The sequence below is a fragment of the Mustela putorius genome, unplaced genomic scaffold (genome assembly GCF_011764305.1).
Source record: "Mustela putorius furo isolate JIRA1106 unplaced genomic scaffold, ASM1176430v1.1 tig00000253_pilon_pilon_pilon, whole genome shotgun sequence".
In the NCBI taxonomy this organism is placed as follows: Eukaryota; Metazoa; Chordata; class Mammalia; order Carnivora; family Mustelidae; genus Mustela; species Mustela putorius.
In genome coordinates, this window is record NW_025421329.1 from 8,089,723 (window position 1) to 8,115,930 (window position 26,208).

The window sequence follows — 26,208 nt, forward strand, 5'->3', positions numbered from 1 at the left end:
TACCCCTCTCCTCCTTTCTAAAACAAACAAACAAACAAAAGCCTTAAGTCTAACGAGGGCACCTGTATTCTCAATAGTCTAAATTTATCTTCAACATTTTCCTATGGTTCTCTTTTGTGGGAACATCCCTCACAGATTAGATTACTTTATGATATTATAATATTTAGTGTAACTAAGCCCAGATGACGTCACGACTGAAAGCTATATGTTAAAGCTGCTCCCTGAACTGACAAGTAGTAACTTGTGACAGTCCAAAGTCCTCCTCTTCCATGTGTGTCCTCTGTGTGACATTATTTGCTTTACAGCCATCTCAGGAGAGACGTAGTAAAGAGAGAGGCTGAGGTGAAATGTAGGACAGGCCCCAGGAAGCTGGGCAGGATGGGTGGGAGGCCCTGAAGTTACACCGTTTTCAGAATGATGAGGGTCCTGGGGAAGTTTAAACCAAAAAGAGCACAAAAGCTATCTGTAAATATTTGTGGGGCTGCTACATACCAACATTTATCAAGTGTAACTGCATAGTGTAGCTCAGTTTGTGAGTGTTGCAAGGAAGGAATTCACAGTGGGGTTGTAGAAGAACTTTCTAGCTCTCCATTCCAGCAAAAACAAGGTGTCTTTCAGCTGCTGGCTGTTGCACTGTGGCAGGAACCCACTCTAGAGGGGCGCTATGGAAGGAATTCTTGTTTCTGGGAACCCCAGCATTCCTTCAAATGCTGGGAGTCTGTGATTCGCAGTCCGTAGCAAAGGAATCAAATGTGCCAACATTCTCATTTCTTTTTTTTCCCTTTATTTGCTTATCATTCCCAAACATGGGTTTTCCTGGCAGAGGGGCTCATCTTTAACAAATTTGCTATCACTCTGAAAGGCATCTACTTTGTTAATCATCATTTGGGAGACTGTAAGTTTCATAACTTAGGCTCCCACAGTCTGTGCTAGAATTTACAGAGAAATCCTTCAATACACACACATACACACACCACACACACAGCCTTTATGATCTCCCATTGTTAACAGAGTCTACTCCTTTTATTAGTCTGGCTCTTCACACTTAAGAATCCAGGTACAAATCAAATATTAATTTGAATGACTAAGAACATGTTGTTTTCTGTGTAAAATAAATAAATATATCATATGCATGCATGCTATACCTTTACTTGGGCTGCTTCCTGGAAATACCAGGACAGCAAAAGCCCATGACCCTGCCCTCACTAAGCCTCCATCCGGTCCGATCTTCATAACAGTCCTGTGGGGTAAATATCAGTCACTCATTCTATAGACAGTCCAACAGAAACCTAGAAAGATTAAGATTCCTGCTCAAGGCCTTGTAGTTAGTGTGTTGGGTTTGGAACTCAAGCTTCAAGATTTAAGCCTTGACCTCCTTCATTCCACCACCCTTCCCCTTTCATTTGACAGGAGAGACAACCGCATCAGGATGTCTGGATCAGTGAAATGTCAGTGTGTATTCCCACAAAAGATGAGCTCTGTGAGGATGCTTGGAGAGCTGTGATGAACAAAGCCATACTTTTCCTTTCCCTTGTGTCAGGCCTAGAGAGGTGGGCAGCTCACAAGGATTTCCAAGTACAGATTGTACCAAAGGTTTGCCCTTCATAAAGAAGGGCAAGCCTGAGTGCAGTTAGGCCTGAGACCGTGTGCAAGTAGGAGGCTGTTCAGGTCAGTGTTTCCCTGAAACATGTAGGCCAGGATTAAGGCCACACTTAATCTAGCTGATGAGAGAAAGTCTCCCTCTGAACTACTTCTACCCCCAAGTAAAATTTCCCACACTGGTGATTTTTTTTGTATTCACACTAAATTTACCTTTGAGAGGTAAGTTTTCATTTTTTTGTATTCACACTAAATTTACCTTTGAGAGGTAAGTAAGTTTTCATTTTAGCCAGTTATGCTAAATGTCCTAAAAACCCATCTCCTAACACAGTATCCCGCACATAGTGGCCACTCATTTTGTCAAACGAATGAATAAAAATGAGAGTATTAAGGAGTTTCCTTAATGCTTGTTGATTCAGGCCAGAATACTATCTCTTTCAGTCATTCACTCCACCAGTACTTTTCCCACCCCACGTGCCCATCCTGGCAAAACTCATCTCCTTAAGCTCCATGTGAAAAGACCTCTCAGCTTTTATCTCAAGAGGATTAAGCCTCTAAGAATGTCCATTCAGCCTCTCATTCTTTTGACACCAATTCTCTTGGTCAAGCTGTGTTGAAAGTGGTTGCCTGACTGTGCCATTTCTCACTGATATTCTTTGGAAGCTGAATATTCAAGGTCATACTAAGGTACGTCCATTTAAAAGCTTTGTGGGAGGTCAGCATCGATTTGAAGGTTGCCACTTAGGGTTCTGGGCAGTGCTTCCCCAAACATGATTACTTGAGTTTTTCATCACATCGCAAAAGGGCTGAGAACCTACAACAGCCAGGTTGTCATTGGCTACTAGATTTATCCTGGGAGAAAAGACTACAGTTACAACTTTTGGCAGCCAGAGAACAGCGGCACAGCCCCTCCACTACCCAGACTTTTCTAAGACCGTGTCTCACTTGTCCTGTCCCAGAAATGCACAAGAATCATGTAAAGACATGTCACCTGCGGTACTTGAGACTGGGAACCCCCAACTCATGCAAAACCAGGGGAGCTACCATGTGCTGCTAGACTGTCCCTTGCAGTCCACACAGTCCTGTCTCTCTTGGGGAGGGCGGTCAGGCTGCTGGGGTCTCACGGGTGGGGCCCATTGCCTATTGCTTGCTCCAGCAAAGCAGTCCTCACTCATGGCATTAAGGGTGGCCATGGTGACTTAAAGTGGTCAGTAAAGAATGAAAGGCATCTTTCATTCTTGGTTGGAGACTCCTGTGTTCCAGAAAATCAGTTCCTAAGTGCCTAGAGAAGTTCTGCTCAGTGGCTGTGCAGTAACATCCCATGCAGGCTTTTAAACATGTCCATGCCCCAGCCACACCTTGGACCAGTCCCATCAGAACTCTGGGGATGGGGCCCAGGCATCAGTCTTCTAGATACCTGGTGACTTCCCAGGTATGAGAACCACAAAGCAGGAGGTCTCAAGATGAGAGAACCCCGTGGGTCATGTTGTGACACACCCTCATTTTACACGAGACCCAAGTGAAGAGAGAGAAAGAAAAGGGATTGAGCTTTGACTATTTCAGTAAAATTGGGGCTCAGGGAGTGTATTATTTTCCCAGGGCTGCTATAACAAGTACCACAAACCTAAAACAACAGAAATGTATTCTCTCACAGTTCTGGATGCTAGAAGCCTAAAATCAGAATGTCAGCAGGGCTGTGCTCCTTCTAAGGGCTCGAGGGCAGAATCCCTCTGTGCCTGTTCCAGCTTCTGGTGGCCCCTCACGTTTGGCAGGACCACTCCAGTCTCTGCCTATGTTCACATTGCCTTCTTTCCTGTGTCTCTGTTCTCTCCTTTTCCTACCAGGACCCCAGTCATTGGATTTAAGGCCCACCATAAATCTCCGGTGATTTCATTTTAAGGTCCATAACTAATGACATCGGCAAAGAACCTGTTTCCAAAGATCACATTCTGAGGTTCTGGGTGGTCATAAACCTGGGAGATGGGGGAGACACTTGGCAACCCACTACAGTGGATAAGGAGGGATATCTGCATATTTTACATTTCTAGCACCCAAGTCATCTTATACAGCGATTTTTCCTGGCCCTACTATAAATGATGATAATGATGGTATTACTGTCTTTATTTCTGATTCTTCTCCTATAAATCATTGCATGCAAAGCTGCTAAAAAATCCTATAAAATACAGCTTCCTGATCAGATTACTTCATCTTCAGACTCCATGACTTTCAGAGTTGAACACTCACCTCCCAGGACTGAATAGTGTTAAGTGGCAGACACTAGGGTTATAAATTTACATGTGAAGTAACACCCCCAGAAGTGTTTCAGTTTGGTTTTGAAATATTCTTAAAGGGGGTTTACAATCCTGCCATTTATTTTCAGGTGTAATTGTTGAATTGCTCTATGGAAGTTAAGAATGTGGTGTATATACTTGTTTTCTGAAGCAGCTTCAGACGACTCTTCTGGATTAGGTATTTCGTCTCTTCTGTATGCATCAACCCTCTCCTTGGTGATAGATTTACGGGCCCAGGATGACTGGTTGAGTGGGGTTTATTGCAGAAAATCTGGACATGAAAAGCGATTCTCGTTTTGGATCCAACCTGTGTGTTTCACCTAACATCGACTCACAGCCTTTAATTTTAAAAATCCTAAATATAGATGAATTTTCTGTATTCTCTGACCATGGAAACACCCATATCCTAATATTCTCTCACTTTCATTTGAGCAGATTATTAGACAAATGATTTCTGGATTTTAAGCGATAGTCTTTATCTTTAGAATTAATTTTAGAACTACATACCATAATTTTTATTTTCTTTTGCAAAAATGGGTTTGCCACAATCAGCCACACATCTAGCACAGTGTGGGGGAAAAATTGTTTGGGTGTAGACATATGTGAAGGGTAACAGCACTGGGAAATTCAGCGGGCAGAAAATACTTTTCAAATTTCATTTTTAAATTACTGCACACTTCATATAGGAATCATAATTATCCTCCTGTACTCGAGGATACCCAGCGCTTTGTCGGTTCAAGGTCGTTTTTTCCTAGCCGGAGTGATAGTATTGTTTGCATCCCCCTTTGTTATTCCTTTTCCGGGCCCAGCTCTTCCCTTTTTTCATGGGGGATTTCTGCGAAAGCTCTGCCTTGGAGACACCCCTTCGAGGCTGGTGAACCCCACGTTTATAAAACGCTCTTGTAAAGGGTTGTTAAATGCACTTGTTCATCAGATATTTTCTTTTTCCCTTTATTTGTAGATTTAGAAGTATTTTAGCAGGTGTACATTTGCATATAAAAGAGAAGGAAAGATAAGAAGTTGAGGCTTTTTCTCTCTCCCCTTCTCACCAACATCATCTCTCCTCCGTCCCTTTATTCAGCATGTTTCCTCTTTCTTTCCCTGGCTGTTCCATTTTCTAGACACAAAGTGTTTATCAAAAAGAAAAACACAATCTCAGTGATCCCTCACCCACTTTGCAGGAAGACAGATGACTGGGTTCAGCCAGCTTATGTAACAAAGTAGGGAAAGATGTATTTACTGTTGTGTCATTGGTAGGGACTTAGTAGCCAGGGATAGATTTTTTAACCCCCTTGTCTTACTTTATGTTTTAAACTCCACTGTTTTCTACTTTTTAAATGAAATCTTGACGTAGATTTAAGTATATAATGGACATTTAACTGAGAGATCCAGAACGGAATGCTTGAGCACGCGTGTGTATTTGTGTGTACACCAGAACATTCTCATCAAAAAGAGTTGTATTCTTTAGAAATATTTGTTTTACCGAATTATTTGCACTACTCAATAATTTTCTGAGGGTCTGACAATACTAATAGGAGGAAGCATTTCTCTGGAGTTCTAAGACACAGGCTGGAAAATGAAACCTTAAGGGGCCACCTAGGCCTCCAGTTTGCAGACTGCAATTAATATGCAGTTGAGAAAACTCAAGACTTTTTTTTTTTTTAATTTTACCCATCTATCTGAAAGAGAAAGAGCACATGAACAAGGGAAAGGGGCAAAAGGAGAGGGAGAAGCAGACTCCCTGCTGAGCAGAGAGCCTGATGCAGGGCTCCCTCCATCTAAGGACCTTGAGACCACCACCTGAGCAGAAAGCAGACATTCAACCGACTGAGCCATTCAGGCACCCCTGACGTCTTTTCCCTAGGAACCATATTAGCTTTGCTTAAACGTACTAACTTGAACCTCTAGATTTGTTCAATCATTAAATAACTATGAATTTTCAGGGCAACACAGTGCAACTTTTAACAGCCTGATTCTTTACTGATCCTTCCTTCCTTCCTTTTAGAAAAGCCTGGGCCTGAGTTGCCATAAACCTCATGCCTGTGGCTTTGCCTTTTTGCTTTATAAAGCTGACATCCTAGTCTTCTAAGCCATTCCAGGAGGATATCTGAATTATTGGAGACCCCTAGCAAAAACTGCACCCTTTCCTCCAAAGACTGTGCAGCCTGGTCCCTTTGATACAGATGGCTATTTAAAAATCACACAGCTCTTGCAGCACCACCCCCTGCCCCCATAATCAACTTTCAACTGAGGAAGCTTTTCCTGACCTCGAACTTATATCCCTTGACTGGACTTTTTCTCTAAGGGTTCTTGTGAACACAGAAAAACTTGCTCACTACCTTCAAGTTCTAAGGTTACAGGTATGTTCTGTTTGGCCTGTGCAGGGTTTTATTTTTTTTAAAAAAGATAGAATTCTGGCAAGAAGTCTGTCCCTCTTTTACACCTGGCAGCAATTGACTGTCTCCAGATAACAGCTGTCCTCTCTGGATGCGACATGAGCTCTCCAGCCTGCTGTAGGGCTCCCCTTCCCACCACTCCCACCATGCCAGAGTCCCTTGTGTGTGGTACCTGTTTGGCTCTAGAAAGCATCTACATTTACAGTCCTGCCTTGTCCTGTCTGTTTGCAGTATCTGTGTACCTGAACCCTTCTTCCCCTATTTCAACCCAGGCTATGCAGCCTTTAGCCTCTCCTGATTATTTTTTTTTCACCAAACCATTTTTGGGTGAGCTCCCAGTCCTTCATATGTGGTTTATTGCAGCTCTACTGGCTAAATAAGGGTGTAGACATTCCATGGGAGAGTGACACCCAGCTCTGAGCACCTGATCCCCAACACAGACCTCCTGATGCCCAAAAGCACAGTCTGTTCCAACTCCTCTAGCTGTTTTGGTGTCTCTGGTCCTTTCTCCACTAGTGTTTATTCCTCCAAGGGAATGCATTTAATCGTTTTACTTTTTAAGCTTCACTTTGCCATTAAACCATTGAAGGAATCATGCATGGGGATGGGGCAGGTGATGTGCCCAGCAGTCCTCAGCTTGATTTTGCTAAAACCCTCTATCATTCAGGTCAGGGCAGCTGCAGATAAAATGTATCCGGGTGGGCTTCAGGGACTTACTAGAGAAGGCCCATAGAAGGTTTAAGGATCAAATACCAGTGAGGATCCATGGTTGGGAAGGGGGTTGAGCTCTGGTTGAATGGAACAGGAGACATGAGCTCTCTCTCAAAGCAGACTTGGAGCAGCCTTGAAGGGAAAGGCTACAGCCCAGTTACAGAGCCCAAGTCCCTTAATAAGGAAGGAAGGGTAAATCTTAAAAGTCCTCATCACAAGAAAAAAAATATGTAACTATTAAGGTGATGGATGATAATTACACTTACTGTGGTGATCATTTCACAGTGCATGCAAATGCTGAAATCATTATGTGGTATACTTGAATCTAATATGATGTTGTATTTCAGTTATACCTCAATTTTAAAATAGAAGGAAAGAAAACCAGGACAGAAACTAGGTAGAACATGGAAATGGCTGATCTTTCCAGAATAGTTAAATGCTAAGAGTGAACTCACTTCACATTTCTCCCTTGCTAGACTTAGACCAGTAACAATATCAGTACTGTTTAATATTTGGATGGAATATTTAATCCCCCCAAATCTGAAATTACTTTTAACTACTAGCTTGCCATTTTTCACAAAAAACCTCTCCTGAAAATAAAAGGCACATGTCTTCCTGGTCTCTGAGAAGCAGGAGGAGAGCCAGCTCACTGGAGTGAAATGATTTACCTTAAGATAATAAAGGAGAGGAACCCCAATCCCTGCCTCCAGCTGGCAGGAGCCTCTGTGTTTTCTTGTTGTTAAATGTCTGTCTTTGCTTATCTCTTCCTTGACCAATTAAGTGTAAATGAATGCAGAAATAGCATAGGGTCATTATGCTCTGGACTTAGATCCTAAATGCTAGAAAGTTTTTATAAAATAAAAACAAAACAGTACATTTTCCCCTCCTTTACAGTGATGTTTTACCTACTTAGAATCCAGAGGCTTTGTCTTTGATTTTATTAATATCTCACCTCTCTCCAAATAACCTTACAACTCTGAAATAATATGGACATTAGGATTAATTGGAGAGTATTATGATGCCATCCTATTGAAGCTATCCTAGGACAATGAGACTAATCAACAGCAAGAAACACTTTCTGTCCCAGGCCAGCATGCATGCACGCACGCACGCACGCACGCACTCACACACACACACATTCTGCAGGCACTGTATCTGGTGTTTTATGTATTAAATTTTGCACAAATCTGGTTCCAATGCACCAAACTGATTTCACAATCCAGCAGTGTTTAAAAATGTTGCCTTAGAAGTTATTATTTTCAGAGTTAAGAGTCTTTGATCTGTACATATTTTAATTATATATCATTTAGCGTTCCAAAATATGATGCTCATTTTCAATACTTATTTTTATCTTGATTGATTCTCAGTAGGGCAAGAGAAGTTATATTCTTACTCTTCAGTGTGACAGTAGCTTTAATCCAGTAATAAGGGGCTCATGGTTAAGTTCTTAAATGGAGCCAGCAAACGCAGGAATGCAAGCCCCTGGTGCTGACAGCAGGAATCCTTTTATTTTTGTGGCCGTATTGAAGATACAGCCATGGATCCTTTTTTGTTATGTCTGTGCAATCGGTTTCATTCAGGTATCCTGGAGACCTGATACCTGGTCTGACCTGAGGTGACAGGAAAGGTTATGTCACTCCCGTCCTTTACGTAGCTTTTATTTGTCGTTGTTCCCAACAGTCTTCCCACGGTAGGTAACTTGCAGCAGGCATGATTAGAAGCCCTTCAGGGCCTCCTGTCCTGTGGACCTGGGCCAGGTCCCGGCTGCTGCTGATCCCTCTGGGGCATCTGACTTTGCTCCATCCCTACAGTAAGTCTTGGTTCGATTTTCTCAGCTGCCGGCCTCTTCACACACCCTGTGGCCGCTGGTCTTCCTGGCCCTCCTGCCCTCACCCAGCCTTTCCCCGGCCCTTGTTGCCCTCTAGAGCCAGGAGTGCCTGCAGAGGGCCTGGGAGACCGAGGCAGTCAGGGCTGGACTCTTGAATTTGTTCCTCTAGTGACTTCTGCAAGGCCCAGGGAAGAGAGAAACCATTTTACTAGGATGTGGAGCCTTAACTACAGCTTCATTCCAAATAATGACTGGAATTTGGCCGCTTCAGATAAACTCCTACAACAGGTCTTCGAATCTTGAAACCTGGGTTCAACTAAATTGTTTTTTGTTTGTTTTCAGAATTTCTAAAATGTGACAGTTCAAAAAATAATTTGCATGTATTTGAACAGTGTTAACATCATAGGAAGAATTTAAGAAACTTCTCTCTGGGTAGTAGCATATTCTGTATTGGCGTGCCTGGGTAGCTCAGTTGGTTAAGTGTCTGCCTTTGGATCATGTCATGATCCCACAGTCCCAGGATTGAGCCCCATATCAGGCTTCCTGGTCAGTGAGGAGTCTGCTTCTCCCTCCGCCCCTCACCCCTCACCCCACACTCTCATGCTTTCGCTCACTCTTTCTCAAATAAATAAATAAATTAGAAAGAATATTTTGTATTTATGTCTTTTTTTTCCCCATAACTAAAACAATTAATAATAATTTATCAGTATCATCAACTATCCAATCAGTGTTCTAATGTTTTTTATAGGTTTTTTTTCTTCAGTCAGTAGCCAGACTTTACCAACACTCTACATTTGGTCTGGATGACCAGCTAAGTCACTGTTCCAGAAGGGGATTCAATTCATAGTCATACTGGGACAATAGGCATAAACCTGAATTGGTCATGGACAAATTGGGATGTCTGGTCACTCTACTTTTTTCTTTAATTGTGATAAAAAAAAAAAACATAACATTAAATTTACCATCTTAACCAAGTTAAGTGTACAATTCAGTAGTATACAACACAGTCACATCGTTGTGCGACAGCTGCCTGAAACTTTGTCATCTTGTAGAACTGAACTACTATACCCACCAAACACTGATTTCCCCTTCCCCTTCTCCCCTGCCCTAGTGACCACCTTTCCACTTTCTGTTTCTATCATTTTGACTACTTTCAATAGTCAGTGTCCAGAATGTCATATGTCCAGAATCATACAGTATTTGTTCTTTTCAGACTGCTTATTTTACTTAGCATTGTGCCCTCAAAGTTCATCTGTGTTGTAGCATGTGTTGGGATTTCCTTCTTTTTAAAGGCTCTTAATATTCAGTTGTATGTCTATGCTGCATTTTGCTTATCATCTCTTGATGGACATTTGGGTGCCTTCTGTTTCTTGGCTGCAGGCAACACAGGTGTGCCAATATCTCTTCAAGACCCTGCTTTCAGTTCTTTTGAATATATACTCAGAAGTAGGATTGCTGGATCATGTCGCAGTTCTATTTGTAACTTGTTGGGGAACCTCGATAGTATTTTCCAGAATGGTGGCACCATCTCGAAAACACTCCCACCAGTAGTGCACAGGGCTCCAACTTTTCTGCATCCTTGATAATGCTTGTTATTTTCCGTTCTTTTGATAGTAGCCATCCTCATGGGTCAGATGTGATTATCTCATTGTGTTTTTCATTTCCATTTCCCTAATGATTGTGATTTTGAGCATCTTTTCTTGTGTTTATTGGCCATTTGTATGTCTTCTTTGGAGAAAGTCTGTTCAGGTTCTTTCCCCACCTTTTCACTGGGTGGTATCAAGTTGTTGGAGTTCCTTATATATTCTGGATATTAACCGCTAATCAGATATGTTATTTCAATCATTGTCTCCCATTCTGTAGGCTGCCTTTTCACTATGTTCACTTTTTTCCTTTGACATGCAACAGTTTATAAGTTTGTTAGAGTTCCATTTGTCCATTTTTAATTTTGTCAACTCGGTTTCACCATGGTATCATCCAAGAAGTCATTGCCAAGTCCAATGTCCTGAAAGTTTTCTGCTGTGTTTTCTTCCAGGGATTTAATAGTCTTAGGTCTTGTGTTTAAGTCCGTAATCCATTTCGAATTGATTTTTGTGTGGTATAAGGCAGGGGTCCAAATTCATTCTTTTGCATGTGGATATCCACTTATCTGTGTCTTTTTTTAAATCTGTAGAAACAAAAGCCTACCAGTTGCTGAAGCAGTCTACCCTGCAGGATAATATAAATCACACTGAAGACAGATTCCAAAAGGCAGATGTTTCTGTATTACAGCTATCAGGTAAGCAGGGCATACTCAGCACCTGAAGCCAGTGTCCGGGGGACCTGGGCTGGCAACTGGTGCTGTGTTCAGGCGAGAGCGGTCATCCTTGGAAGGTTTCTGGGGATTGCTCTGTAACAAATTGTTACCAGGTCAGACTAAACCAGTACTTTTTCAATTCTTAATGAATAACAGTTTAGAAGTCCCCCCTCCTAGATATGTGCTGGCTCCCAGCATGACAACAAAGAGCTAAAAAGACCCTCAGATTCTGCCTGGGATGTTGCGATAGTAACTCCACTGGATATACCCCCAATTCCTTCCCTTCCCTACATTTCCCAGTTTCTTAATCATCAATGGGAACATCATGCTGGGCCACCTTCCCTCCCCAGAATGTTGGAGGACTTGGAGCTCTTTAAATGAAAATACTCTAAATCACAGTAAAACTAAATTTTAAGCTTAAATATAGTTCCTTCAACATAGGATTTTTTTTTAAAGATTTTATTTATTGATTTGACAGAGAGAGAGATCACAAGTATGCAGAGAGGCAGGCAGAGACAGAGGAAGGAAAGCAGGCTCTCTGCTGATCAGAGAGCCCAATGCAGGGCTCAATCCCGGGACCCTGGGATCATGACCTGAGCTGAAGGCAGAGGCTTTAACCCACTGAGCCACCCAGGCACCCCTTGTTGGAACTGTAATTTTCTTTGTTTTCATACATTCTGTTATTGTATTTTTATTGTTCTTAGTGGTTTTTCTCTTATTACACATTTTTTTTTTAGTATGAGTCACCTCAGCTCCCTTTGAGAAAGTAAATGCATTAAAGTATGTTTTAATGACTTTCTTATTTTTATATAAACAATCATGTCTTAATTTCACCTACCGGAATAATGATTTTTTTTTTAATCACGTAATTCCCAATCCACATCCGGGTTTCCCAGTCATCTCATGAGACAGACTGTTTTTTTTGGAGGGACGTACTTCAGTGGTTCAGACTTCACTTGTCTTTGGGGAGCTATTTCCTAGATAATATTAGTGTTAGAATCAGTAGCTGCAAAGTTCAGTTATTTTGGTTGTTCTGAGGATGCAGTGAGTCACTGCAGGTTAAATGCCCAGCACAGCACCTGTGAGAGAAAAGTCCTCGAAGAGCATTGGTGATGGTGACCTCATCTCCACAAACATGAGACCATGCTGTCTGTTGCTGTAGAAAGCAGGACCCCTACCCTGGTGGAAGTCTTTAGCACTTTGGAAAGATACAACACTTGTGAACCCTCAACTGGGCTTTTCATCACCTTCTTCACATTTGAGTCACAGAACTAGAGTCCAGAGGGATCTTAGAAAGTATTTCTCTAACCCCTCGTGTTACAAATGGGGCCTCAAGAGGGTGAGGCCTCTCTCAGAGCAGTACAGCCCATTAGCAAACAACACATTTGGAAGATGACTCCACAAATCTGTTTGTGGTAAGTATATTTGCTATAGTTCATTGGACAGGTTCAAAGGATAAGTAAATTTGACATAAATTATAGCATGTATATCAAGTGGCTTGGTACTATTTATATAGTAATAACTAGTATATCCATTGATTAACCTATTCGTAAGTGAAGTGATAGGTTGTATCATTAGGCACCCCTACATTCAGCAAAATGATGCTGTTTGCTTTGCAAGTGTCCAGATTTTCTAGCACTGGGATCACAGAAGTGTTTCTCATGGTCCTGGCTTTCGTTGTAGTTAGATCCTGCTTCTAGCATTTGCTTTACCTTTGGTTATGATTACTTTTTCACATTCACACCCACTGTGATCCCAGGAACTTCTCTGAGCTCCAAAGAAAAGCAGGAAGTGGGCTGGGAGGGCAGAGGGAAATGGAAGCCATGCATCCCTGTTAGACCTCACAAGTTTGTTACACATAGTAGGAGGGGTGTGCACCCTGAACTCTAACTATGGAAGAAGTGCAGATTTCAGTTACTTTTTGTGTCAAATGTTTTAGGCTGTGTCTCTGGACCTGTCACGAAGGCAAGCCACTTAAACCTTGTGCCTTTGTTCTCATGTCTGAAAAGACCTCGTCTTTTTAAGCATGTGGGGACTCTCTTCAGGCAAATGTGGACACCTTGTTAAGCACATCACTTGGCTATGGAGGTTCTGTGAGGCGAGCAAGTAGGAGGTCAGAAGCTCGGCCGGTGCGTTTCCCAGCGATGCCCGTGCACTCTCCATCCATGATACTAGTGACCACCAGTTCAGAATCAGACTGGTAGCCGACACTTCCAAGGGCACCCAGGAGGTAGGGGGTCAGGCCTGCCCTGTGGGGATGGTCTGGTCCCCCCTCTCCAGGGAAGAGGTAGATTGTGCATCTTCCCATCAACCTTTTCATGCTGGGTAAAGAGTGGCCTTGATGGCTTTCAATCGAGGTTCATTCTTCTCTACAAGATGGGAAAAAGAGGATTTGACAGAGGGGTAACTGTCACCCTGGGGTGTCAGTGATTTCTGAGACCTGGTTCCCAGCACCCATCGTTTTGGTGATCTCTCACTGCCCGTGTCCACATGTTACAACAAGGTGGATTATCAGTGCTTAGTGCCAGGGAAGAGATCCATGTGTGTACTTGTGTGTCTTGGTCATTTAAAATAGAGCTCTTTGAGTGATTTTTACTTTTTTTTGGTTTCAGTTTGTCCCAGAAACATCCCCCCACCACCACAAATACACACACACACACACACACACACACACTTCCTTTCAGTATGCTGCCAACGTGTTCCTTGCCTGAGAAGCTCCTTTGCCTTCTGTGGCTTGAACAGCATCAAGCCCCGTCAACGTTTGTTTCACCAAAGTTATTGTGCGGCTGCTGCTCCATTCATTGCATTTCTTCGCTGTGTGGCGACCGGCACTCACTCTCCACATTTGTGCTTATCACAGGTTTGAACATTGGCAGTGGGACATTCAAGACAAAGACAACTAACAAAATCGTGTCGGAGGCTAGTTTTTCATCGAGCAAAGGAAGTCCTTTGTCAAGGTAAAGTCGTGAAAGCCTTTCTGAACAGCGTCGACAAGATGAGAAATGTCACTCTGTAATGAATGGAAACTCATATTATTTTGTTGTGTGACTCAAGGGAAGGTTACGGTTTGGGGTTTTGTTGATCTGAAATAACAGTAGAAACTTCAGTCTACCTTTGAAAATATTTGCACCAGAGCCAAGCATTGTTTTGCAGCTGTTGTTTCGTTGGTTTAAGACTCAATTGACACCTCAGTGAACCACAAATTAGCGTCTACAGCTGCTCGCAGTAGGGCTGCTTAGAGACCACACAATGAAGGGTGTCGGAAAAGGGCAGAGAGAAAACATCGGGCCTTAAAAGAAATAAAGTGGCCTGTTTCTTCTTCCTGAGGCGGCTGACATATATACTGGCAATTGCCTGGGATTTGTTTTCGTATTCCTCTTTTTCACCAAGCCTTTGGGCTGGGTTACCCTTTCCTTTCCTGCAACTTCCCTGCTTATTGTCCATAAAGAACAAAATTTATACTTTCACATCTGTGGAAAATGTAGCCCTTCTCGTAAGTTTTCCAGGCAACAATATGTGAGTTGGTGAGTTGTGTGCTGGATTTGTCTCCAACATGAAATACTGACCATGCGGTAGCATTGGGTCAAAAAGAATTTATCAGTGGGGACAGAAGCAGTTGTCTGAGGAGATACCTACCGTTTTGGCTTTGGGCTGCATGTTGCTTAAAACTGCACAAATTTCCTTTTGTGATAACAGTTCTCATTTATGCGATGTCCTTTAGATGATTGGGTTACTTTTTAATTAACTTCTTACCCTGATGAAATTTTAAAACAGAAACTTTACATATCTAATGTCCCATAAGATAAAATGTCCCATAAGATAAAATGATTTGATCCAGAAATCTAGTATTTTTAAAATGTTTTCACTTTTATTTTGAAAAACATTGTAAAAACAAAAAAAAATGTGATATTTTTAGGACTCAGAATATCTTGAAATGACATTCTAAAATTAGATCGTTCATTTAGAAACCTGGCAAGTTCAATTTTAGAAAATCACTCATGTAGTTCTCAGAAATTAGCATCTGTAATACCTGGGTTTTCGTCCTTGTTTTTGAAGGAAGTGGGAGGAAATGAATCATGGAACAGGAAGAGTGCTAAAGTGTTATATTTTTTGGGTTATACTGTAAATTCAATTCTGGGCCTTCTAAAGGAAATTTTAAAGGTAATGAGTTCTACAGGTAGTTTCGGGGCATCCTATTACCATTTCTTAAAGATTGTTAGAAGTGGCACTCATTGCATGGAGCACTGGGTGTGGTGCAAAAAACAATGAATTCTGTTAAGCTGAAAAGAAATTTTTAAAAAAGTTTGTTAGAAGTGCTCTTTTCTATTATATCTTAAGGGCACAAAAAAAGCTCAATTCTTCTTTAACTTGTCTTTATAGGTATACACACCTGAGGCAGTTTTAAAATACATTTAGAAAGCAGCTGGGCCCCAAGAACATTAACTAAGTCTTGTGTCTGTATGTTACTAAAGTAAATTCACACTTTCTTCCCCCTTCATTCTGAAGCAAGGACGTATCGTTCCTACGTGAAATTATTTTTCTAAATAAATTACAAGTCATCTTATCACCCCCCTTTAAGGAGGTGGGAAAAATCAAGGAATCTTTGGTTCTAGACCCTTACTAATGATCCAGTGAGGAAAAGGCCTGGGTGTTGAGTGTGTGGGTTCGGTGTGCTGTATGTCATGGTGTGGTTGCTGTGCTGGGTTTGGTGGTGTTAGTACAGCATCCTGGGCTTTGGAGAGCTCTAGGTTTGTGGTTTGTGCCTGGATTCACTGAAATTTCTTAGAGGCTTACATTTAAGGATCCCACTTACTGCAGTCACTCCTCGTGCTTTATTGCTTTTACAAGTGGTCTCGAAACCCAGTACTTGAGAATAAACATAACAGTGCGGTGCTGCTGTAGCACTTTTAAAAATTCTTCTTTGCTCTATTTTGTCAGCGAGCTGATGAGCAACCTCAAAAAAAAAAAAAAAAAAAGACCCTGCTGGACCTTAAAAAAAAAAATGGCTTCCTCTGATGTCCTAGAGACAATAATTATGATGTGCTAGTTAAGCCCAAACTACAGCTGAGGGATTTTACTTTAAAGCAGCGGCTTGGGTGCAAAAATGCATTTATAGCTCTTTGTCTGCACCTCATTATGTGTGGGCCTGATTCATTAAGTAATTGGTTTGCAGTTGTTTACATGAGTATTAAGGCCTTCTTTTCAGCCGCCTTTGAGAGATACATTGTGCAAATGTTGCCTGTGATGAATGCAGAATGAGGTCCAGAGGGTCCGTCCTATTGGCTAAACAGTGCACTCTGTTGAAAAGCCTGAGAAAGGGATTGGGTGCTGCTTTGCATAGCAATGACTTTCTTAATAAGCGTTACAGATTAATACACACAAGCTATAAAAGATGCAAAGAGATACTCTTAGCACATTTATACATGCTCATTTCATTGTGATGGTGGTGGGATCTGGGTGCTTTCATATTCCGTTTTTCAGAGCAGCAGCTTCAGTGCATGAGCCGTAATAGAATCCGATGTTTATTGTATTATAAATCACGGGCAAGTAGGCAGATCGGCAACAGTTTATTATTAAAGATTCTTTCAGTGTAAATCTTTTTCTACCATTGTATTTGCTTCAGCAAAATCATTTTGTGGTTGAGTGGGGATGAAAGGCATAATGTACGAAGGAGTGAGTCCTAATAGGAAGCCGTTCTCCGAGTAAAGACCACTTGTTCCCTTTTGTTCAGGGGTGCATGCCAGAGCTTCCTCTCCTCTGCAAACATTGTCTCGCTTTACCTTCCTCAGGAAGCAGTTTTCACGCTCCGGGATCCATTTATTCAATGGAGAGTATATTTCAACAGCCTGTCGTGTATAACTTCAGTTTACTGGCCAGATCGAGATAACATTTTACGGGAAGAAAAGGATGTGTGCTTGCAACATAATTGCCTGGGGGAAAGGTAGCAGAAGTCACCCAGGCGCAGCACCCTGGCAGGGCCACTGTGGGTGGCATTCTGCAGCCACACGCGTGGCCAGTGGAGGGCGCCAGGTTGCAGCTGATGCTCTGGTGGGGACCCTGGGATCTCTCTTCTTGCCTGGTCACTGTGCCATTTTCCCTTGGGCTAATACAAAGATCACAAGGAATCAGTACCAGTGAAATAAAAATGCAGTTTTTCTGGAAGTCCTTTAGGCTCTCCTATTAAAGTCCCCATTCCCCGTCTCTGGCTAAACAAATCTACATTCTCCTTAAATGCCATTGAATAAGCAGCTGCCTAAATATCCTCCATGTTTCTTCTCACAAACCCACATACTTTATTTTTTCTACACAGAGCATGGAAGAGCCAGTCCCTTGCTTGACTAGCTGAAGGGAAGGAGTTAACAAGTTGACCCTCTACAGGCAGCTTTACAAAAAAAAAAAAAAAAAAAGGCATCTGCTGCAGGGCCCCTGGCTAACCATCAGGGGGCGCTCGGGCTTTGTCAAATTAAAAGTGTGTCTGCTTTCCGTCTGCTCTTAAGAAAACTTGAAATTACTGTTTACCAAGATTTGTTGGCATACCTGTGGGGGTTTTTTTCTTACTGAATTATTTCATGCCTTCTGTTTTTCAGAAGTATATGTCTTCTCTAAGAAAAATTCTAGCCGAAGATGCAGTTTGAGACATTTTAATACCAATTCTAGCTAACAGTCAAATCATTAGAATTAGAAGTCGGTTTATAGATCACACCTTTTTTTTTAATCTTTTTTTTTTAATTCTATTTATTTTTTTTTTTTTTGACAGAGATCACAAGTAGGCAGAGACGCAGGCAGAGAGAGAGGGGGGAAAGCAGGCTCCCTGCTGAGCAGAGACCTCCCCGAGAACTCTGGGATCATGACCTGAGCTGAAGGCAGAGGCTTTAACCCACTGAGCCACCCAGGCACCCCTATAGATCACATCTTCTTACTAGTTATTTTCAGTCTTAAAGTAAGAGCCTAGAACCAGAAGGGCACTTCCCAGTAGGAGACCCTCCCGATTGTCCCCACGACCATACACCCTGCCCTCGGCAGGATCCATCCTAAGAGTCTCATTGCCAGACTCTGCTGACATGACCTCAAAGTCACAGTAACTTGGGTAGTTTGTTAACAGGCTGTGGACACATTTTTCCGTTAAAGCAATGATACTGACCATGAGGTTGAAAGTCATTGTGTTACTAATATTGGGATATCCCCCAGGACTGACTGTTTTCCAGATTCCTCTTCCCATGGCCCCACTCAAGTACCACGTGTACCATCATCTGCAGTGCCCCCCAGCCTGTTCCCACGTGCCCTATGCCCACTGGACAGCCTCATGTCATGTCCTCATACAACCTGCTGCATCATATGCACCAGCTTCTAGTCTTGCTCTTTTGCTGGAATGTTTCTGCCCCACTCTTTCACCTGGCCAATGCCCACTAGACTGTCAAGGTTTAACTATTAACTTTCTAAAAGTTTCCTAAGCAGAGGAGCTGGTCATACAATATGCCCCTGGTGTGGCACCATGGCTAGTTCTAGCATCATCTGTAACATAGGGGTGGTAGCCATTTGCAGGTACCTTGCCCCCACTGTGAGCTCCTCACTAGGGCCTGGGGAGATTTTGTTGGCCACCAGTGCTCAAAAACCATAGAACTTGCTGAGTGTGTGAACATCTGTATATAGCTCTACTGTTCACTTGGGCATTTGTCTTAGATGTTCTCACCTCTGGGTGGCATCATGTACCCTTTCCACAGGGAGCTTTCCACAAAGGTCTCTGCACAAGCATGTGGAAGAGGAAAGGCCATGTGCACTTGCATGTTTCCCAAGGGAGACTCTTACAGTCAACTTTGACTGTGTACACTCTGCTCACACACTCTACATTTGGCTTCCAGGAAGCACACTGGGTGTACACATTTTGAGTGGCTTCCTGGAATCCTTACCTGACTGCCATCCTGTCTGTTGGAGAAAGGATGTCTGGCTCCTGGCCCTGAATTTGACAAGGGCTTGTAGGCTCTTGGCACATGTTAGGGGCTTGGCTGTTGCCCCCTAATTCTGCTGCTGTCAATTCTTGGCCCACCCTGCAGTTGCCTTTTTTGGCTGATGTCACAGTTCTTATTTTGCTGTCTGTCTCCCCAATGAAGCATGAGAGGCCCAGGCAGAGGTGAAATGTGTCTTGCTTGTGGCTGCAGGCCTAGCACAGAGCTGATGTATAGTGTCACCTGTACGGGATTTATGAGAGAGTGAATGAGTGAGTGAGCAAACGAATGAACAGCCCATTGCAGAGGAGAGGTTTGGCCCATCTGCATGTACCAGGCCCAGCAGAGGCAGTTGCCTAGTCTCTTCCCCGTCCCATCCATCAGGCTCCTCAGAGAGGAGACTTCATGCATCTTGGGCCTGTTGCCTTTCAGTCTGTCCCCAGACTTTCCCTTTCCTTAGCCACTGTGCCAGAGGACCTGTCACCTCCACTTAGACCCCATGACTGCACATCACTAAACCAAGCACATGCCCTTGTTCACCCAAAAGCTGTAAATGTGTGGCAGGGCCACCCCCTGAGACCTACTGCTCCCAGGCTGTTGAGCGTGATTGTCTCAAAGCTGACCAGGACAATGCAAGGAAGACCTAACTACCCCCATTTTGCGGACAGAAAACAGATGCTCAGAGAGGTAGGGAACTTACCCAGGGCCACACAGGGAGCAGAGTTGGGCATGGGGGCTGGGGATGGGGGGTGGCCAGAGGCTCTCTGGCCCCAGAGCTGGCACTGTATCCCATCAGCAGTCCAACACTGGGATAGGGACCAGTACCAACGTAGGTTCTCCCCACCCTACTGTGTGACAATTTTTCACCGGTTCCTGTGGGGAAAGGTCTTTGCAATGCATGCCTTTGGGAAGTATCTGTGAGCCAGGAGGAGCTCTGCCCCACCTCGTCCCCTCCATCTGCTAGCACTGTGTGTCTTGAGACACATCCCGCTCAGCCTCCCGGGCCCCACCACCTAGACAGTGAAAGTGCTGGATTGATAATCAAACCATAAATGCCCTGCTATAATTTAATAATAGATTTCCTAGAAACTCATAGGCTTTCCATAGCTCATTTTTACTGTACTTGCTGGTTCCACAAAGCAAAACTTCATGTTTACAATAGACCTTGCCATCTAACTGTGTTGATATTGACTGTGTTAATCTGATTAAGTAACTATTTCTAGCTACATTAGCCTTGTACTGCTATAAAATGGACAGTCGGCACCCATAATTTCAACTATTTCTTTAGTACTCTGTGTGTTGCCATGATTGCATACGTAGTGCCAGGTGCTGCTCTCAGACTGTAACCTATTAAGACCGTGGCCAACCTTAATGTCTCAAGTTTAGCAAGGATGAACACAAAAGTGACTTTGACTTGAGTTCCCCAATCTGATTTATCAACGACAGGGGATTTATAAACAATTACTGAAATTCATCACAAATAAGATAGCTTGCTGGATAGAAAGAGGGAAGCTATGTGATGAGGCCAGTATGGCAGAAGGTTAACAATTGAACCTCCCCTTCATGGGTACATGGTATTTACTGTACAGCTAAGGGGAGAAATTGCCAAACCTACTGGGAAAATCTGCAGCATTTAAAAGCAAAGTCTAAAGTCTAACCATGGGAAATAGTCAAGTCTGCTGTCTTGGATCCCAGGAGTTACCATGAAGACTGCAGGGGAAAGGCAGGCCCTTTGATGGGCTGCAAGTATGGCACGCATCACCCGTGCAACGGGCTTGGTGCACTGTGGCCCCAAGGCAAAGTCCGGGCCTGCCCGCCGCCTGGTCCTGTACAGCCAGCTAGCTAAGAGTGGTTTTTATATTTTTAAATGGTTGGGAGGAATCCAAAGAAGAATAATGTTGCATGACACCCAGAAGTACTGGGAAATTCAAATTGTAGTGCCTGCCTGTAGAGGTTGAATTGTAACAGCCGTGTCTACCAGTTTACACATTGTTCACAACTGTTGTCATGCCACAACCACAGAAGCGAGCAGTTGTGACTAAGACCAGATGGCCCACAACGCCCAAGGCGTTTGCTCTCTGGCTCATTAAGGCAAACCTCTGCTAACCTGGGCATTATAAGACGGAAATGTTACTTGCGTTCTCTCAGGGAAGATGAAGCAGTCCGGTTCCAAGCATGTGTGACAAGCTATGGTGACCCTGTCTCATGGCCTGTAAGACTAACTCTTCCATTTTTTTCTGCTTTCCAAACTGAAAATGTTTTGTCTCTAATTTGCTGTAGTAGCTAGACAAATTGGCTATATCTAGTTCTGGGGAATGTTCTCCCACCATGCCCCTGGGCCTCATCTGAGCTTTACATGTTAGGTATAGCTCCAAAAGAAACGTTGACCTGAAGAATTGTGCAATTCAGATCAACTTTGGGGTGTCACGCACTTTGTGGCATGTAGAGATGGCTTCCTCCAGGGAAAAATAATTTCCCCAAAGATGTGGGGATGGAGTAGGAAACACCTAGAGGCATTTTCCACCTTTCTCAGTAGGTGAACCACACAAGTTTAGTTCTGCAACATATTTCTTGCACATTTCCAATAAGAAACTTAAATCTGATTCTGAAATCCCATAAGCAGAAACCTGCAAATCAAATGCTTTGTCAGCACATATCAGCACATATTGGTCAGGTGTCTTTAAGTAGGGCCCTGCTCTTAGTGAGGTTCCTCTTTTCATTCCACACATAATCCCCAAGCATCCACTAAGTGCAAAGCACTGGGTTACCCTGAGCCAAACAGGTAGCGTCTGTGCCCTCACAGAGCTCATACTCTGGAGGGGGCGTGATCACACATGTGTTCGTTACACAGATGCTTGTGAAGTGGCAACTTGGATGAGGATTACTATCGTGGCGGTGGTGCAGGAGAGGAGCAATGGGGAGGTTGTAGCAGAAGGACCCAACCAAGTCTGGGGATCAGCCTTGGAGGTACTGTTCAGGATTTAGGGCTTTTGCCCAAAAACAACAGGAAGGCATCAAGGGTCTTTAGTGAGGAAGTGGAGTGATCAGGTTTGTGTTTTGACGAGTTCACTCTTGCTTCTGAGTGGAAAATGGACTGTAGTTCACTCTTGCTTCTGAGTGGAAAATGGACTGTTTGTGGCATCACGTACTAGGGGTGGTTACAAAGTGTAGGCAGAGATGCTGGTGTAGTTGGCTGGGTAGCAACAGTGCAAAGGGAAGAGCAAGGACTTCACGAAGTACTGGGAGGCCTATTGGCAGGACCTAAGGGCTGATTGGGTGCAGGAGGGCAGAGGAGTGGAAGGGGTTGGGGAGGGAACAGAGGGTCCAGGTGCTGTTGGCTGAGATAGGAGGGGCCTGGCCCAGCAGGGGAAGTGAACCACACTGGGGAGATTGTGAATTTGGTAATGGATGGGCATGTTGACCACAAGGAACTTTGGAAGCATCCAAGTAGAGCTAGCACATGAGCACTGGACATACTTCTGGAGCACAGAGAAGTGGTGGGGGCCATAGTGCCCTTGTTCTTTCCAGGGGTTCCCCACTACCACACCCTACCACATCCTCCTTCTCCATCACGGCTTGTGAGGTCCACTCCAGCTTTCAAAGCAGGATCCAGGAGGTGCCCTGCAGGCACCCATCACCTACCCTGTGCTCCAGGTTCTCCCAGCCCTTGGCACTCTTGCCCTCTTCCCCTGCAACTCTCATTACTTGGACTACACCTCGAAAATTAGCCTCTCTGTACCACCAGCATTGTCAAATCCACCTCTGCCCCGCCATCTGGACCAGTGTCCGTATGAAATGGGAAGTAGGTAAACAGTAGACAACACCCAACCCAGTAGTTGCATTTAGAGTGTGTGTGTGTGTGTGTGTGTGTGTGTGTGTATTAGGGGTGGGGAGGGGGCTAGTACTTCATGTCAGATGGACCCATGTGGATGGCAGCCACCTTCCCTGCCACCTCTGTGACTGCTGGTGAGTGCCAGGCCTTATTTCATGGCCACAGAGCTGGCCCATGGGGAAATAGTTGCAGGCAGCTGAGGTCATGGCAGATCATGGAACAGGCACCAAGTTTAAAGGGAGTGTTGGCAGATTTTGAACCCAGAAAAATGATACGTGAGTGGAGCTTATTCTACAGAAAAAGAAACCAACCAAATCCATAAATTATGGCAGCTCCGGCCAACAGCAGGTTTTTAAGCATAGGTTAACCATAGGGAGGGGGAAGGTGAGTTTACAAGGTTTCCTATATCAGGGGAACTGGGGTTCTAACCCTGAGCAGGGACCATGCACATTGGGGTCTGTATTCTTCATTTTACTCATCTAAAAGCCTGGACGGAATCTGTTTTAATGAAACAGTCTATCAATCTGATGCCAGTGAATACCTTGGCAGGAGCACATTACTCAGTATTAGCATTTTGTGCATGGGATACCTAGAAATCTACACACTGGTGTCCAGAATACTTACATTTCTCAAGTATTTTACTTTTAGCTTGTCTCAAAGTACCAAAACTTTGCCCGTTCTTGTTTTTGAGAGGGCTGTCAACAGGAAGTCCGTGCTCTGCCTCACTGCCTGTGGGCTCCTTGTCCAATGCTACAAGCCGTGCCCACAGGAGCATTCTGACCTGGTCTCTGAAGAACCAGCACGGAACACACTCAGAGACCCTATGATGCTGTCGCAACAGCGACCCACCCACCATGGCAAATACCTCTGGCCACCATAGTCCTAACATTTTCTTCTTGCTCTTAAGACTTGGAGAATATGGGGTCCTGCGATCGAGCCCGACATTAGGCTCCCTGCTCAGCAAGGAGACTGCTTCTCCTTTTCCCTCTGCCGCTTCCCCTGCTCATTCTCTATCTTTCTCTCTGTATCTGTTTGTCTCCAACAAATAAACAAAATCTTAAAAACAAAACAAAACCCAAAACGTGGGGAGCACGCATAAAATGCCTGGCCTTTCAGTGCATCACACGGACTTCGCTCATGTGCTCATTGCAAAAATATCAGTCTGATAGGACTATTTTTTCAGGACTTAGGCTATTTCTTTATTTTTCAGGCATGAAAATGAAAAGAAACTACCTACCACTTTAGAGTCTAAAGGTAAGAGAATTCATTTCGTGTTTTACTGAGAGTTGTTGGGCACCTTTTATCTGTTTTCTGAACCCTCACGTAAGGGCTTTGAGGGTGCCTGTGATCACAGGGGGCCCTTGCAGCCCTCCCCAGGGTGGCATAGTCTCTGAGGGGATCGGAGGGTCTGCTCGGGGCACAGTTCTTCAGTGACAGGGCTGGGACCTGACGACATATGGGGGTGCCACTGGGCCACAGTGGCTTAGCGTTCTAATTCACAAGTATGAATTTGCATGGTATCCTGGCCTCCACATCCAACTGATTGCCAACATTGGTATATTCTACCTGTGAAATATTTTTTGCCTCTTTCCCCAATCTCACAGCTAATGCCCCACAAGTACCCACTGCTCATTATATGACAGGGCTCCTTAACTGGTTTCCTCACATCCAGTCCCTCCCCAAGTCCTGAATGCCTTCGACCTGGCTACCAGCATCTAAAACTTCACTGAGCCTTCTTACTTTCCTAGTTAAAAATTGCTAGTGCCCTCCACTAGGTGCAGGATAGAGTCTCTAATTTGATCCCTTTGTGGTCTGGCCCTTCCTTACTTTCCAGCTGTGTTCCTTCCAAGGTCTTGTCCTCTTCGGGTCAGGTCACAACCAGCTTTTTCCAAATATAAGGCATACCTTGGAGGTATTGCAGATTTGATTCTAGACCACTGCAATAAAGCCAAATAAAAATTTTGGTCTCCCAGTGCCTATAAAATTGTATTTACACTATACTATAGTTTCTTGAGTGTACAACAGCATTATGCCTATAAAAATGTTAATCAGCATTAATTTAAAATACTTTAAAAATAACTAAACACTTTATTGCTAAAAGATGCTAATCATCATCTGAGCTTCAGCAAGTCATGATCACTGATCACAGGTCCCTCTATGAAGTATAATAATAACAGAAAGGTTTAAAATAATGAAGGAATTACCAAAATGTGACACAGAGACTCAAGGTGAACAAATGCTGTTGAAGAATGGTGCCAATAGATTTGCCTGATGTAGGGTTGACACAGACCTTGAATTTTTAAAAATCCCAATCTTTGAGAAGCATAGGAAAATGTGGTGTCCCTGGATACCACACTTGTTCCTCTGTGCCTTTGCTCATGCGGTTTTTCCCTTTTCCTTAGCACCTTGAGTTCTTATTCAGCTTTGAACCCCCAGCCCACAGGGAGACTCTCCCCCACCTCGCAGGCCAGCACTATGGCATGTCTCCTGTGGAGCTTAGGCTTGCTCTGCTCATATCAGCTTAGACCCCCTTCCCGGGTGGCCTGTGATCAAGAGCATGGGTGTGAATCCAACAACCTGGGTGGGACTGGTAGCTTGAGCACCCTGTAATGCTGCGATTGGGACCAGTTTCCACCTGTTTGCTCAGTAGGTGGAGGCTTTCCAAGGTAGGAAAAGGGTGAAATGGGACTGGATATAAGAAGTCACCACAGAATGGCAGTGAGTACAGCAGAGATATCAGTGGTCATGGAGATGGTCAGTATAGCAGACAGTGTCCTCCCCACATCCTGACTGGCCAACTTGGAGATCACAGTGCAGTTCATAGGCACGCTTGTGGCCTTTGGTGGCCGTAGGCAGTGCTCATCTGCCTGAGGGCTTTGTCTGGCCATGGGAGCATGCCCAGCCCCTACAGGGCCGCCCAGAGTGCCAGGGAGTGGATCTCCTACTTGAGAATAACCCCCAATGAGAAGAGGAAATTGGTCAGTAAATAACCCCAGCTCCTTACTCTTTATTGAGACAGTTTGAGGGAAGTTCTGGTCTCTCAGAGGGTGCCCTATAGGACTGGGCCCCCTTGTGCCCTGCCCGCCCCCTCATGAACACACCCTCCGTTGGTTTCCTTTCTTCCTGCATTGCTCTTCTAGCCTCTCCCGTGGTTCCCAGGATCACCTCCCAAGTAAACCATGTGCACGCACAACCTGGTCTCAGCACACAACTCATGCTCTTCTTCCCCTGTGCCTTCCCTTCTCCCCTTTGCTCTTGTGGAGACCAGAGGAGATGAAAGGGCAGGAGCAACTGAGCTGAGGCAGTCCCAGG

General features: G+C 44.0%; 1 protein-coding gene across 3 annotated transcripts in view; it reads left to right on the top strand.

The window, feature by feature from the left end:
- KIZ (kizuna centrosomal protein) overlaps positions 1 to 26,208 on the top strand; it is a 129,936-nt gene that overhangs the window by 103,272 nt on the left and 456 nt on the right. For all 3 annotated transcript variants that reach the window (XM_045078464.1, XM_045078463.1, XM_013057048.2), the window contains 3 exons: positions 10,999 to 11,103; positions 13,982 to 14,078; positions 24,107 to 24,150. In XM_045078464.1, coding sequence (XP_044934399.1) covers positions 10,999 to 11,103; positions 13,982 to 14,078; positions 24,107 to 24,150 — 246 coding nt within the window. The remainder of the gene's footprint in view (positions 1 to 10,998; positions 11,104 to 13,981; positions 14,079 to 24,106; positions 24,151 to 26,208) is intronic.